General features: G+C 45.3%; 8 protein-coding genes across 8 annotated transcripts; 4 read left to right on the top strand and 4 right to left on the bottom strand. All coding sequences in view use genetic code 12, as the record gives it.

The window, feature by feature from the left end:
- Nucleotides 1–406: 406 nt before the first annotated feature.
- On the top strand, nt 407–1390 carry LODBEIA_P09970 (uncharacterized protein; the record flags this gene model as incomplete). Its single annotated transcript, XM_066976978.1, has 1 exon — nt 407–1390. The coding sequence occupies one exon, from the start codon at nt 407–409 to the stop codon at nt 1388–1390; it is 984 nt and encodes a 327-aa protein (XP_066827935.1).
- Nucleotides 1391–1877: 487 nt separating this feature from the next.
- LODBEIA_P09960 (uncharacterized protein) lies at nt 1878–3386 on the top strand (the record flags this gene model as incomplete). The annotated part of the gene is made up of 1 exon (XM_066976977.1): nt 1878–3386. The coding sequence occupies one exon, from the start codon at nt 1878–1880 to the stop codon at nt 3384–3386; it is 1509 nt and encodes a 502-aa protein (XP_066827934.1).
- A 2258-nt stretch (nt 3387–5644) lies between these two features.
- LODBEIA_P09950 (uncharacterized protein) lies at nt 5645–6163 on the top strand (the record flags this gene model as incomplete). Its single annotated transcript, XM_066976976.1, has 1 exon — nt 5645–6163. One exon carries the CDS (start codon nt 5645–5647, stop codon nt 6161–6163), a length of 519 nt encoding a protein of 172 aa, XP_066827933.1.
- A 295-nt stretch (nt 6164–6458) lies between these two features.
- Nucleotides 6459–8288, bottom strand: LODBEIA_P09940 (uncharacterized protein; the record flags this gene model as incomplete). The annotated part of the gene is made up of 1 exon (XM_066976975.1): nt 6459–8288. The coding sequence occupies one exon, from the start codon at nt 8286–8288 to the stop codon at nt 6459–6461; it is 1830 nt and encodes a 609-aa protein (XP_066827932.1).
- A 1056-nt stretch (nt 8289–9344) lies between these two features.
- On the top strand, nt 9345–10118 carry LODBEIA_P09930 (uncharacterized protein; the record flags this gene model as incomplete). Its single annotated transcript, XM_066976974.1, has 1 exon — nt 9345–10118. One exon carries the CDS (start codon nt 9345–9347, stop codon nt 10116–10118), a length of 774 nt encoding a protein of 257 aa, XP_066827931.1.
- Nucleotides 10119–10276: 158 nt separating this feature from the next.
- LODBEIA_P09920 (uncharacterized protein) lies at nt 10277–11911 on the bottom strand (the record flags this gene model as incomplete). The annotated part of the gene is made up of 1 exon (XM_066976973.1): nt 10277–11911. The coding sequence occupies one exon, from the start codon at nt 11909–11911 to the stop codon at nt 10277–10279; it is 1635 nt and encodes a 544-aa protein (XP_066827930.1).
- A 255-nt stretch (nt 11912–12166) lies between these two features.
- On the bottom strand, nt 12167–12550 carry LODBEIA_P09910 (uncharacterized protein; the record flags this gene model as incomplete). Its single annotated transcript, XM_066976972.1, has 1 exon — nt 12167–12550. One exon carries the CDS (start codon nt 12548–12550, stop codon nt 12167–12169), a length of 384 nt encoding a protein of 127 aa, XP_066827929.1.
- A 255-nt stretch (nt 12551–12805) lies between these two features.
- On the bottom strand, nt 12806–13621 carry LODBEIA_P09900 (uncharacterized protein; the record flags this gene model as incomplete). The annotated part of the gene is made up of 1 exon (XM_066976971.1): nt 12806–13621. One exon carries the CDS (start codon nt 13619–13621, stop codon nt 12806–12808), a length of 816 nt encoding a protein of 271 aa, XP_066827928.1.
- Nucleotides 13622–13735: the final 114 nt, after the last annotated feature.

The raw sequence follows: 13735 nt of genomic DNA, 5'->3' as shown, positions 1-13735 counted from the left end.
TTTTTTTTGACGGATAACCATGACAAGACTGCTAATGTACATCTTCTGAAGTATTAAACAAAAGTAGCCGATAATGCTACTTATTCTTCCTCAGGGGTTTAATTTAAACTTCTTGGCTTCCCCCCCCCCCTCTCCCCTCTTAGTTTACCGTAATCACTGGAATAATAAGATATGATTTTTTGCACCGAATGTCTGATTGGACTGCAATATCTTTCATTACAGAGCGGTTGCAAAAAAGACTCTCCTCCCCTCTCTCTCGCGGTTTGCGCATTAAATCGTTTTTTATTTTTTTCCACCGACAATTTGCGTTCTCTGCGTTCCTTCCCAAAATTTCGTGCAACGCTGTTAAGTTTATCCAATAAAACTGTTCAGCCTCAGAGACCAATATACTTTCAAAGACCCAGGAATGATGCCAATGCTGTTATATATAGTAGCGTCGGCGGCAGTTCTATTTGTGGTGGCCTATGGAACCATCATCTTTTTCACCCACACACCAAGACTAGCGCTCGCGAGCGAATCGAAATACCGCACGAATGATGCCACGGACACTTTCCATGAACTAACCCCGAGAATCACAGCCACATCACCGACCGAAAGCAAGAGCAACGTCGATGTAAGCGTGGTGATACCGAGCTATAACGAAGTGCAAAGGCTAAAGAAGATGTTTGATGAGGCCGTCGATTACCTCGAAGAGCACCATCATGGAAGATACGAAATCATCATTGTTGACGATGGGTCAAGTGACGGAACCTCGTCGTATGCGCTATCCTGCGCCAACGACAAGAAATTGGATGCCCACGTTTTGAAATGCGTGCAATTGGCCGAGAACAGAGGCAAAGGTGGCGCGGTGGCGCATGGGATCTTGCACAGCCAGGGCAAATACGCCCTTTTTGCAGACGCCGATGGTGCAACTCGATTCTCCGATATCGCAAATCTAATAGCGTATTTGGACTCGCAGGGCGATAACGCTGCTATAGCAATTGGCTCAAGAGCACACATGGTCAATACCGACGCGGTGGTGAAGCGTTCGTTCATTAGGAATTTCCTCATGTACGGCCTTCACACCCTAGTTTACATTTTCGGGATCAGGTCTATCCAAGACACCCAGTGTGGATTCAAGATGTTCAATCGACAGGCCTTGGTCAAGGTGTTCCCGCATATGCACACTGAAAGATGGATCTTTGACGTGGAGGTGTTGTTGTTGGGCGAGATCCAAGGGGTCAGAATGAAGGAGATTTCTGTCAATTGGCAAGAGATTGATGGTTCCAAAGTCGACTTGGCCAGAGATTCGATTGAGATGGCAATTGATTTGGTGGTGACGAGATTGGCTTATTTGTTTGGTATTTATAAGTTGAATGAGTGTGGCAGAGCTGAAAAGAAGACCGAGTGAAAAAAAAAAACAAGGAAAAATATAGAAATGAGCGGCGGGGGGCTACGAGTAGGATGATTTATAGAATAGTGACTGCATTATTACTACAACAAACTGTACTTTATTTATCACGTTTTGACGTGTTATTCCAGTTTGGGATTGGAAACAACCTCTCTCATGCCAGGGACGGGCGGGCCTATCAAGAAAAATTGATACAATCGAGAGCCGCACTCAGCTTTTATTTGTCCCCTGGGAATCTCCAATGCGGCCCTTTTTTTATTTGTTTGAGACCTCCCCCAGGAAAGCTTACGAAGGTAATCACGGACAACACATTCGGACCTTACAGCCAACTTCACGTACTAACACAATATCTCCTCAATAGGGCATCATTTCAATCGTTTACGCGCCTCGCTTTTTTGATCTTCGAGAACCACATCTTATAACTTTTTTTTTCTTTTTTTTCTTTTACCTTCCAGCCATCACACACTGCCGGCCTTTTGTCACAGCCATGTACGTTGAGCAACCGTTTGATGAACTCAAAGTATCATCAGACAAGAGACGAGTGGCATATTTCTACGATCAAGATGTGGGCAACTACTTTTACGGCACGGGCCATTGCATGAAACCACATCGAATAAGAATGACCCATTCGCTCATCATGAACTATGAGCTATATAAGAAAATGGAGATTTACCGAGCACAACCAGCAACAAACTTAGAGCTCACGCAATTCCACAGTGACGAATACATCGACTTTATAGATCGAGTCACGCCGGATAATGTGCATTTGTTTCCTCGAGAAGCGCACATTTTCAACGTGGGGGAAGATTGCCCCGTTTTCGATGGGTTGAGTGAGTTTTGCAAGATATCGTGTGGTGGGTCGATGGAAGGTGCAGCAAGACTAAATAACGGCATGGCTGATATCGTCATCAACTACGCTGGCGGACTACACCATGCCAAAAAATCCGAGGCGAGCGGGTTTTGTTACACGAATGATATCGTGTTGGCCATTATCGAGTTGCTTCGGAAACATCCACGAGTCTTGTATATTGACACCGACGTGCACCACGGTGACGGTGTAGAAGAGGCATTTTACACGAATGACAGAGTCATGACGTGCTCATTCCACAAGTTTGGCGATTTCTTCCCCGGAACGGGCGTCGTTGGAGACATTGGGATTGGCAAGGGGAAATACCACTCGGTTAACATTCCACTACGGGATGGCATTGATGATGCTTCGTACAAGTCCATCTTTGAGCCGATTATACAGCACATTGTCGACTGGTACCAGCCATCTGCTATTGTCCTTCAATGCGGAGGCGACTCGTTGAGTGGTGACCGGTTGGGCTCTTTTAATTTGTCAATGAGAGGCCACGCAAACTGTGTGAACTTTGTGAGGTCCTTGCGGTTACCGATGATGGTGTTGGGAGGCGGCGGATACACAATTCGAAATGTGGCGAGAACTTGGGCTTTTGAAACGGGGATTTGCAACGGGGAATTACTCTCGAAAGAGCTACCATACAATAGCTATTACGAATACTATGCACCAACGTATGAGCTCGATGTCCGATCATCCAACATGAACAATGCAAACTCGAAGGAGTTTTTGGATAAGCTTTTGACGCAGGTGATTGCCAACTTGGACCATACCAAGCATGCGCCTTCGATTCAAATGCAGGAAGTGCCTCCCGATAGAGAAGATCTCGGCGATGTCGATGAGGATATGGCCGAAGCAATCGATACAAAGGGAGGCTCGCAAATGCTGCGAGACAAGGTTGTGGAAAAAGAAGGCGAGTATTACAGCGATGAGCTGAAGGATAAGGGCGAGCACAACATTTTCGAACACCAACACGAACTGGCGACGCAGGCCCCGCGAAAGGATGTACCCATCATCACCAGTGAAGAGGTGCATGCGGCTGTTGAAGACGACACTCAAGCCGCAAGGATTCTATTTGAGGATGAAAAAGCCGAAATCGATGCATTGAACAGGGATCAGGAGATGGCAGAAGCCGCATGAGCCAACAGCGCCCAAATCGGTCCTAACTATCAGAGTCAACAACAAACCTTTCCTGCCACGGCCTCCCCATTGACACTTTAAGTGCGAAAAATTTTCAAGTGTTTCACATAACCGACTCAATCGGGACCACTATAGAATGCACATCTCGCGCAAATGCACCGGGCTATGCGTCACCGCACTGCGTTGTATTTTATTTCCACACCGTTGCAAATTATATATTGACAAGTGTGTGGATTTTGCAATTGATTTTGTTGACAATCGCGACTATTTTTTTTGCAGTTTCTTTCCACATCGAGGGAAATGCAAAATTGCAGGGGCTCGAAATACATGCACGAGACAGATGAAGAGGCGGCTACAAATTGTGCGTTGCCTAAACACCATGATTATAAAATAAGTTGTACTGGTTTGAGTAAGCGCGAGGTAGGTCTTTTGCGCCTACTTCCCGCACGTCTCCGTCCAAATTTCCATTGGTGTGGAGTCCAGAACAAGCGAAGGAAACAAAATAGAAAAAAATGAGGATGAGGTCAAAACCCTCAGAGTCCAATGAGCTTGTGGTTGATCCACAACCCACCATCGTATACTTTTGGGCAAAGTGTGTCTCTCCTGCAAGTGATATTAACAAACGAGATGCAAGTAATTTATCTAGAGCTCAGACGGGTTAGACCTGGAAAGCAAGAGGTGAGTGTAACATGTAGACAGTTTTGGCTTTTAGCTGCGGTGAGTCCGTTGAGTCTAGACTCTCTCTCTCTTTCTGTCTCTTTCTCTTATTCTGTCTCGCTTGCAACCGGAACCAGTGTGTTTACATTCGTGCACATCTCCCCGTTTGGGTTTCATCGAGGCCCCATTGCGATGGATCGTGAACCAAACGATTTATCACATCCACAGGCCGATATGACCTCGGATGGTATGTATGTTTGGATGTGTACACATACCCCCATTAGCGTATTTTTTATTCTTTGAGCAACTGCATATAAGCTATACTATGCCCACCGCGAGTTGCAAATTCAAGCTTTCCTTCAGTAGCTTTGAAGCAACCAGAGAACCAAGTGGATTTCTTGCAAGAAGCTGGTGGAACTGTTTTTTGAGATAGATATGATAAAGGCTAAACGATAACCAAACAATCATAGCCTTTTGGCAAAAGCGAAAAAAAAAGAAAGACAAACCATAATGCAATAGTGCTAGTCTGCATCAATCAAAACGAGTAACGATGCGCGCGATCTTAATTCTGTGCGTACTGGCAACCGAGGCACGAGCTTAAACGTTGAGGAACTTTGGTCTGCGCGGCTGTCGCGCGAGAGAGAATAAGCTCGAAACTGGAGCGCACACACAACTTGCAGCTCCATGTGTGCCTCTTTTTTTTTTTTTTTTTGGAACCATGCTGGAGCTGCACATGTGCATGTTGTCTTTCCTACTCTCTCGAGTGACCATGGAGGAGGACTACTTCTAGACTTTAAAAATGGCCACTGCCGGTGGAACATGATAGAGCGAAAAGTCGCAGAATGTTTATTATCTGCGTGTGCCAGCAACAAAAAAGGTGCGTGTATTGTTTACCAATTATGGTAGCTCTACCATGTTCAAAATCGTCTCTATTATTCTTTTTGGGTGCTACCAAGTGAGATTATAAACAACAGAAAAATTATCTTTTTCCAATAGACGAAAGTTTGCGCGAGAGAGAGACCCACGCTCAATGGTCCACAGTGGCTGCGGCAATTGCAAAATTATTTGCAGTGCAGGTTATAATTATCAAGCTTTTATAACGAGTCTCTTACTTATCTAGGCCCTGTTGTGGTTACTCTTTCTTCCCTTACCACTCTAACAGCTTTTTTTTTTTTTTTTTGTTTTTCCAACCTCGAGTATAATACTCTATTTGTTGACGAATTGTTAAAAAGGAAAAAGAAAAATTTTCTAGAGTGTGACTGAGGAGGAGAGGAAACCCCAATTACGGTTTATAAACAAATGGAATCCCCACGATCAGCTCTTCGAGCTTGCTCCCCACCTCCTTCTCTTCCTATTCTTCTTCACTTCCACGAGCAATTGAATGCAATAAGAGAGAAAGACCAGTCGACAGAGTAGTCCCACAAGTTCAAGTCAGACGAAACCATTCCTTAAACCTCCAAATACCCCCTAAAACCCACCAACTAACCCTAGTCCTTCTTTTTTATATAGAAAAACAACAACCACACACACTCATTCATAGATAAATATATCCCCCCCCCCAACTTACAAGAACACAACCCACATTCACTTACTTTCCAATAATGTTGTTCTCAAAAGCCTTACTCGCCACCATGGCAACTGCATTCTTGACCAGTGTCAAAGCAGAAGACGAAATCGACACCACGATAGTCCTGACCATAACGATAACAGTGACACTCTACACCCCTGAAGAATCAGCCAGTATTGAAGCAGCAAGAATCCAAAGCGAAGCCGACGCGGCTGCATCGCTCGCTGCGAAGCAAGCGCTAGTCGAAGAATACTACGCCACGTTGGACTCGAGCGACAAGCAACAGCAAACGCAGGAACCCAACAACCGAAATGTCTACCTCAACGCTACCAGCGGCTTTGCATCCGTCACCGAGACGGAGACGTTGGCGCTTGACTCCTACATTACTGAGGATAGCGAGACTTTGAATGTCACCGACTCAGTCACGAGCACTAGTGTTGTTGTTATCGCGGCTACGCAGGGATCGTCGGAAGATGCCGCTGCTGGCGTCGCGGCATACTACCCTGGTGTCTTTGCTGCTGGTGCCGTTGCCCTCGCTGCTGCGTTCTTGTAAGAATGCCGATGCCGATGCCGATGTGAGTTCCAAACTAGACGGCTCTCCCGAGATTTTAGAATTCTTTAAAGACAAAAAGACAAAAAGAAAATGACTGGTGTTTGATCCAAGATTTAAAAAAAAAAAAGTTATTCGTTTCTGCTATATGTTTCGTTGATCAAGTATGGGGATTTTTTTTTTCCCATCCTTTTCTCTTTTCACATCTTTTCTTTTTATATATGGAAGTTGTTTAGTTGTATTATATAAATTGTAATCTATACATTTTCTTTTCTAAAACAATTGTTTATGGGGTCTATCATATCCTGTTCCCTTGTAGATCCAGCATGAATTTATCCTTTTCTAATGCAAAGTATTCAAATTCGTTCATGCCGCGGGGAATCTTGGGTGGTACAGGTGGTTTATCCTCTTCTTCGTCGTCGTCGTCATCATCATCGATATAACTTTCACCTCCGTATTTTTCACGATACACATTCCATGGTCGATGAGTAGGGATTGGAGTACTGGCCTTTTGGAAGATACTGGGACTAAATTTGCCATCTCCCATGTAGCCAGTACGTTCAGTTCGTAGATCAACTTTTACGTTTTCCCTCTTGAGACCTCCGTTGGCGAATCTATTACTTGGCTTGGAGAAATGCTCGCTGGGAGTAGGTGCATAGTATTGAGGGTCAATTTCATCTTTAATTAGCAGTTCGTCAGGCTCAAGGTGATGGTGAGGTGACGACGGCGACTCTTTAAAGCTGAGGGACTTTACTTGTTCATCCAACATGTAAACTTTTGTAGGCAACGCTTCGTTGAAGTTGTCGGCCCCGATTGATTCTGCCGAGAATGGTATGGCTGTGCTGTCTTTAAGATCGAGTTTCGAAGTCATGGAGGGCGGAGCTTTTCTTATGGGAGCCGCGGGAAGCGGCTTGTTCAACGTTGGCGAGTGGTTTGCAGATGATGTTGTTGTTGTTGGATAACTTTGGTGTTGTGGTGGAGGTGGAGGTGTCGGAGATGGTACGGGTGCTTGTGTTTCCGCTTTATGTGGCGATTTGAAAACTATATTCTCGCCAAGGTCAGGAACTTGGTCGTTGTATCTCTCATTTCTTCTAAATTCATCCTCCAATTCATCCAAGTCGTTCGATTGGTAAGCACTAATGGGAGAAATGTCACGCTTGATTCCATTACCATAAGCACTTAGATGCTGGGCATCACTCCATTGCTTGTTCCCAAGCTTGTCTTTAAATCGAGCAAACTTGGCAGCTAATTTACTAGGACTCTTTCTTCCATCTCCTCCAGCGCCAGTGACACTAATCACCACGTCGTTTTTACTGTCGTCCCGATTGAGGCTGGCAAACCCACCATTAGCAGGCGTTTGGAACAATTGATTAGTCTTCAGGAATATCGACGATTTCTTGCTCGATTGTGAGCTATCCAGCGAGACAAACACGACGTGACTCGCATTTGCCCGTGACTGCGGCTCACCGGCAGCGGAATCATCCAGCGAAACAAACACATCTTGAATTGCATTCCTTCTATAAGGAGACACAGCTCCTTTACTCGAGCTGGGATTCGTATTTATCGCAAGATCGTCATCGGCGTAAACATTGGGAATACCCATGATTATTTCTCCATCAGCAGCAGCAGCGGCAGTGACGGGGTATGATGAGGAGGCTAGAAGGAGTTTTGGAGGTAGTACCGGTGCCGAAGGATAAAAAGTCATTTCCAAATACAACATCCCGGCCCTCTTGCCCATATAAGTCAAGTCGTACCATTTATCGTAGATGTATTTCCCCGCGCTAGCATCTGGATGTCGTAAAACAATCAGAGCATCAATTTCGCAACCGCCAATAGGGGTAGGATCGCCATTGGTCTCGTCCAACAAATCCACTTTTAACACGGGTCTCTTGTCGCGACTGAGCTCAAACCTGACCTCGTGGGTCCATTCAGGAGTTTGACCGGCTCTAAAATCGGAGTTTGTCTTTTTGGCGTGGGTGCCTAGTCGAATGACAACATAGGGAGATTGCTTATCTAGTTTTCTTCTGTTCGGTAGATGTCTGGCTCTCACTATCATGATCACCAATGTTCCGTCGGCTGATTCAAACTGAGAAGTCAGCGACTCTAGGCTCGTTGAAGACGTCGACATTGTTGGGCAACGAGTAGATTTTGGGTATATGTGGGGTCGAAGGTGAACTGAGGGTGGGTTGAGGATGAGTCAGTTACACAGCACCAACAACTGTCCGATTTTCTAGAGAAGTCAAATGGGAAAAAAAAAAAAAGAATTCGCTATGGTAAACTTGTAGTATCAGACCCTTTTGAGTTTCGATACTACTACTTGGTGAAAGGTTCAAAGGAAGTTTGGTCAACCCAATCACTTAAATTGCAAACTTCGTAAATTATCTTCATGACCATCATCGCCAATTTAAAAAATAGCATTGCCTATTTGGCAAGCGGATCATCTCTCTCGGTCCTCCGTATACGATTGGGCGGTTTTGTGTAACTATTTACCTTTTGTCTGTTACGAGCATGTTAAAGATCCAGGATATCTGTCACGTGACTATCACGTGACATAACTCCTAGCTCTGTTCTCTCAGTATAGATCAGCAATTAACTGCTATTTAGTCCACTGGACTTGCTCACGGATGAAGTTAGAGTAGCCTGCCTGATCAGAAAGCTTCAAAAGTCTCTCTTTTCAAAGGAACCTTGAGCTTTGCCGAAAATTTTTGGCCCAAGGAGGTGGGTACGAGAACATTGCCTTCAATTTTGGCAAAGAAAACATGCGGGTTACATAGCAAGGCGATTATCCGCTCGAGACATTTGACTTGAGGCAGTCAAAAAAGCGGCAGCTAGCAAAAGCCCAACTCGGTGGTGCTTCATCGATGGTTATAATGACTCACGTAATTATCGATGTTGGATAAAACCGGTCTACTTTTTCTTTGTTCTTCGTCCCCAGTCCTCTCGCGGTAGGATCGCCGCGCGACTGCCACGACGCTGTCGCGACCCACGGTGGAATCTCTCGCCAGCTCCACCGCCCACCACCGCTCCACACACCGCGTAATGCGATGCCCCATCTCTCACACACTCTTTGACATTGACATTTTTTTTTTCATCTTCATATAATACCAGTGTGTTCTAATACAATAACCCCGAAAACCTATAAAGACCACCCACACACCCACACACCCAAACACGTATAACAAAGATGTCGTTTCGGGGCGGAAATAAAGGCCTGGGAGGAAGCAATAGAACCCTACTACCGTTTGGGCTAGACTATGCCGACATCTTGCAGAGTTCAGAAACGATCGAAAAACCACAATATGTCCTACCCGTCAACATGGACCCCAACAACAGCGAACAATTAGTAGCGAAGCGGGCCATGACGTTTGCCAAACTAATGTCCGAGGGCCCCTTCTATACTGGATCTGTCGCCGACTGTCAGCTACCTACAACCAAGATCGCCATGGCACACACGCAGGGCGAAAAACTCCAAAATGAAGAAATCAAGAATGAAAAATTAAACGCTGCGAACGATGACGATGGCATAGAACGGTACTCGGATCGGTATAAGAAGAAGCAGAAGATCGGCAGGACCATCGAGGAACATCCTTACCAGTTGCAGTTTTTCCCCGAGGAATTGTATCTGGTGATGGGGATATCGAGTAAACAAAAGAAGAAGATCTTGTCGCTATCGAAATTCAACTCGAATGGCGGACTAAGAGAGTTTATGTCGGATGAAAAGAATCACCAGTTAGAAGAAGAGGCGAAATTGAAAGCTTTGAAGGAGCAAATGTTGAGCCAGGTGGGACACGATGACGACGATCACAAGGATGACGAGAAAGAGGAGCAGAGTGAGCCTGAGAGTGTCGACGATGAGTTTGAAGATGAGGACGATGACGATTATAACGCAGAGAAGTATTTTGATGATGGCGACGATGATGTGGGGGACGATGGAGGTGATGACGAAGCTGCATTTTGATACAAAAGTTGTACAACAAAAAATAAAAAAAGAGACCTCGTGATTAAAAGTTCAAGTTAAGGAATCAATGATCTATTCAATCTTCTCATTGATATATATACATATATATATATAAATGGTGAGTTTCTTGATTCTCTTGATTTCTTCTTCATTTGTGATTAGATGTCAAAAGTGAAGCTAACTAGAGCATTCCTAGCACCGGGAAGTTTACAGAACCATCTTCCAAATTTATGCTCTTTACTCAAGAGAACGAAAACCTTCAATTGTTTCTTTTCCGGTATTTCAACACTATCGATGCTGACAATAAACCCATTTAAATTCTCAATCTGTCCAATCTGGCTAAACGATCTAAGCGTCTCGTCCAAGCGCCATATAATCAAACTGCCATTAAATGAACCGGTGAAAAACACGTCACTATAAGCAGGCGCATAGATTGCCGTTACCCAAAACGGCTGCGGCTCGGGAATTTGCCTCGATGCAAGATCAACTTCGGTTTCAGCACTGGCTTTCTGAGGAGTGAAGCGCGGTTGCAACCCATGTGCGAGTCTTTTGGTGGTCTGGGCTTTCTTCTTGGCTAGTGACCACAACGCCACATTACCGTTATCTGATCCGGTGACGAAATGAGACTCATCGACCATGCTGACAACATCGATGGATCCCTCGCTATGGAATGGTTCCCCACTTGCACTATGTTCATCGCGCTCCTCCTTTTTCTTCTTTTTGGTGGTTTTTTTCTCCACGGAATCGCCTCCTCTAAACGTCAACCTCGTCTCTTCGGCAATCTTCCAAAACATGGCAGTTTTATCTCTGCTTCCCACGGAAACGCAAGTCTCTCTCGCCAATGCGGAAACGTCAGTTATATTATCCTGGTGTCCATACAACACTTCCAACTGCGTGAATTGGTTGATTGAAAAAGTTCGTAATCGCAAGTCGGCACATGCAGCAAACAACTGGTCGCTATTCCTCCTAAACACAATTGAATTCACGGCCGATCTCGTTTCTAGCACTTTCAAACACACCATGTTTTCACTCGACCAAATGATCAATCGCGAGTCCGACCCGCCCGTCACGATATATTTCCCATCGGGAGAAGCCGCTATGCAATTTATCTGATCCCAATGATGATTCAGATTGGGATTCGACGTATCTAGGTTGAAATATTTGGGTCCGCCCTTAGTATGTTTTGCTCGTTGAGGTTTCCGCTGTCCTTGGCCAATGTTCCACTTGATGATTTCGCAATCTTTGGAAACGGTGTATAAATAAGGGTAACGCAGGGCCATACAAGTTAAATTCTTCGACCCGATTCTCGTGGTGATGAGTTTGACTTGGTCGCCATCGAGCTGCTGCGAGATTTTCGTGCCAAACTGCTTATACACATGCCCCTTGGTCTCGGCCACGTCCTTTTGTAATCTCCGCGACAATATTTCGTCGTCAAGATCCTGGGCGTCGTAGTCTTCCTCATTCCGAAGCTCTTCGTTCTTCAAGTTTTCAAGGTACTGCTTAGCTAGCCTTCTTCGCTTATCAACTGCGCTCTCTTCGGCAAACTCTTCATCTGAGGATAAATCTTCCGGCTGTCTGGCGCCTACCCCTTCGTCGTCGTCGTCGTCTTCGTCGTAGTCTTCTCCCTCCTCCCCGGAGTCTTGGCTCGCGCTGGGGATGTCCTCATCGTTTGCTGCTGCAGGTTGTGGAGTAGATGATCTGGATTTTTTGTTCCTTGAAGACGATGTACTTGTGAGCTTGTTCAGACGTTTCCGTTTCTTTGAAGGGTCAGATAGGAACGGGTCTCCTGCCATGATCTATATATATGTGTGTAAGCTATCGATTTGACAATGTGTTGTAGATTTCTACAAGAGTTTGCAATTTTTCTTTCATCAAGTATACTATTCTAAGTTTTTTTTTTTTTGTTGTACTGCGATGGCATCGAGCGAATCCTGGAGGATCTGAACCCACCATCGCACTCACTCCTCTCTATATAAGTACGCTATGTGTGAAGAAAGACAGACACACACACATAAACCGGGGACATCTACCCTCGATACACAGGCTAATCAATCCTCTAATAAATCCTCAATGTCTGCATCCTCTTGAGCATCATAGCTCGTCTGGTGTCTCTGTCTCGTCTCCAGCGCAATCTGCTCCAACACAGTTTGCGTCAACTTGACGTTTTTCCTGGTTTTCTTGCCCCATCCAAACTCATTAGCTTCTTTGTTCAAATTGCTTTCGAGCTCAGCTTGAGCTTCAGCTTCTCTTTGCGGACGCTCTAATTTTTCCTGCTCATCTAGCTGAAGCTGGTGCTCAGTTTGCCTTTTCCCAGCCCATTGCGCATAGTATTTGCGGAAAATGAGGTATGCAAAGATAAAGATTGCAAGGCGGAAATACCTTTTGAATGTGTCCTTTTCGACGTAGTCGTATATTTCGTCAAATGCTGCCATGGTGTATGCTTTGTGAAAACCGTGGAGAAAGGGGAATCGTTTCGTTTGTGTGAACAAGGAGGGGTTATTCTTTGCAAGGAGTGAAAGTAGTCTGGTCGGAGTTAAATCGGTACGCGCTCTTTGTTATTTTTTATACTTTCTCCAATTTCTCGCCCTGGTGTTGAAACTGGCGTACCTGTCAATTTGTCTCAATCATTCAAGTTTGAACCCCCTACTCAGCATTATCTTTTTTTTTCAAGGCTATTTCCCCTAGATCTACAATTCCTCATCCAGGTCATCCATGTCATCATCATCATCATCACCAAAAGGATCCAACTCGGGGAAATCGCCAACTTCAACCTGCAAAGGCTTGACGAAACTGCCATGCTTGTACCGGCACGCGAAAATCCCAACCCCATCGATATCGCCGCTATTTTTCCCCACGGGCTCATCAAACTCGACGCCAACCCAATCCAATTTGCCCTTGTCCAACTCCTCAATCTTGCCCACAAATCTCACCACGCCGCGTCTCTCACCTTCGATATTGATAACTCTGCAGCGATCGCCAACGTGGATCTTAGCCACGGCTGCAGCGTTGTCCTTTTTTATCTTCTCCTGCATCAACTCGTATTGCGGGTCGAACCGCCCCAATTTTTGCTGCTGTTTCCAACGTAGCACGCTATCTTCCCGCTTCTGATACTCTTCTTCGCCAAGCTTGAATTCAGCTTCATCACCATTGTTGGTAGTGTTGTTGTTGCCATGGAGGGGGATGTTTGTAGGCGATGATTCATTAGCGAGTTGGTTCGTCGTTGAGTTGGGGTCGACGTCAATCACATGTATCCTGCTGTAATCCTTGAGACCCAATTGCGACAAGAGGACTTCATCGTCTGGTTGCAGAGAGGGGGTGGTTCCTGGGAGTTGAATAAAGTCATTGGAGTACTTGTTGGGGAAATATTGCAAAAGTTGGCTGTGGGGCTCTACTCCTGTGATCTGCTCGAGTTTCTGCTTGAGGTACTGGAGGCTCCATTGCGGCGATATTCGTCTCTCCGAGGAGGTGAGGTCCGACGTGACGAATATGTTGAGGTCACTCATTGCCGCCCTAAAAGACTCGATGTGATTGAAGTGGTGGTTGTAAAAAAAAAAAAGACCTGCAAAGTCGCGTCCTCTTACTGATGAACCTTTTCTGTCCCAGACAGAGAAACAGAA

This window comes from Lodderomyces beijingensis (genome assembly GCF_963989305.1).
Source record: "Lodderomyces beijingensis strain CBS 14171 genome assembly, chromosome: 1".
NCBI classification, from domain to species: domain Eukaryota; kingdom Fungi; phylum Ascomycota; class Pichiomycetes; order Serinales; family Debaryomycetaceae; genus Lodderomyces; species Lodderomyces beijingensis.
This window is presented reverse-complemented; position numbering and strand designations above follow the sequence as displayed.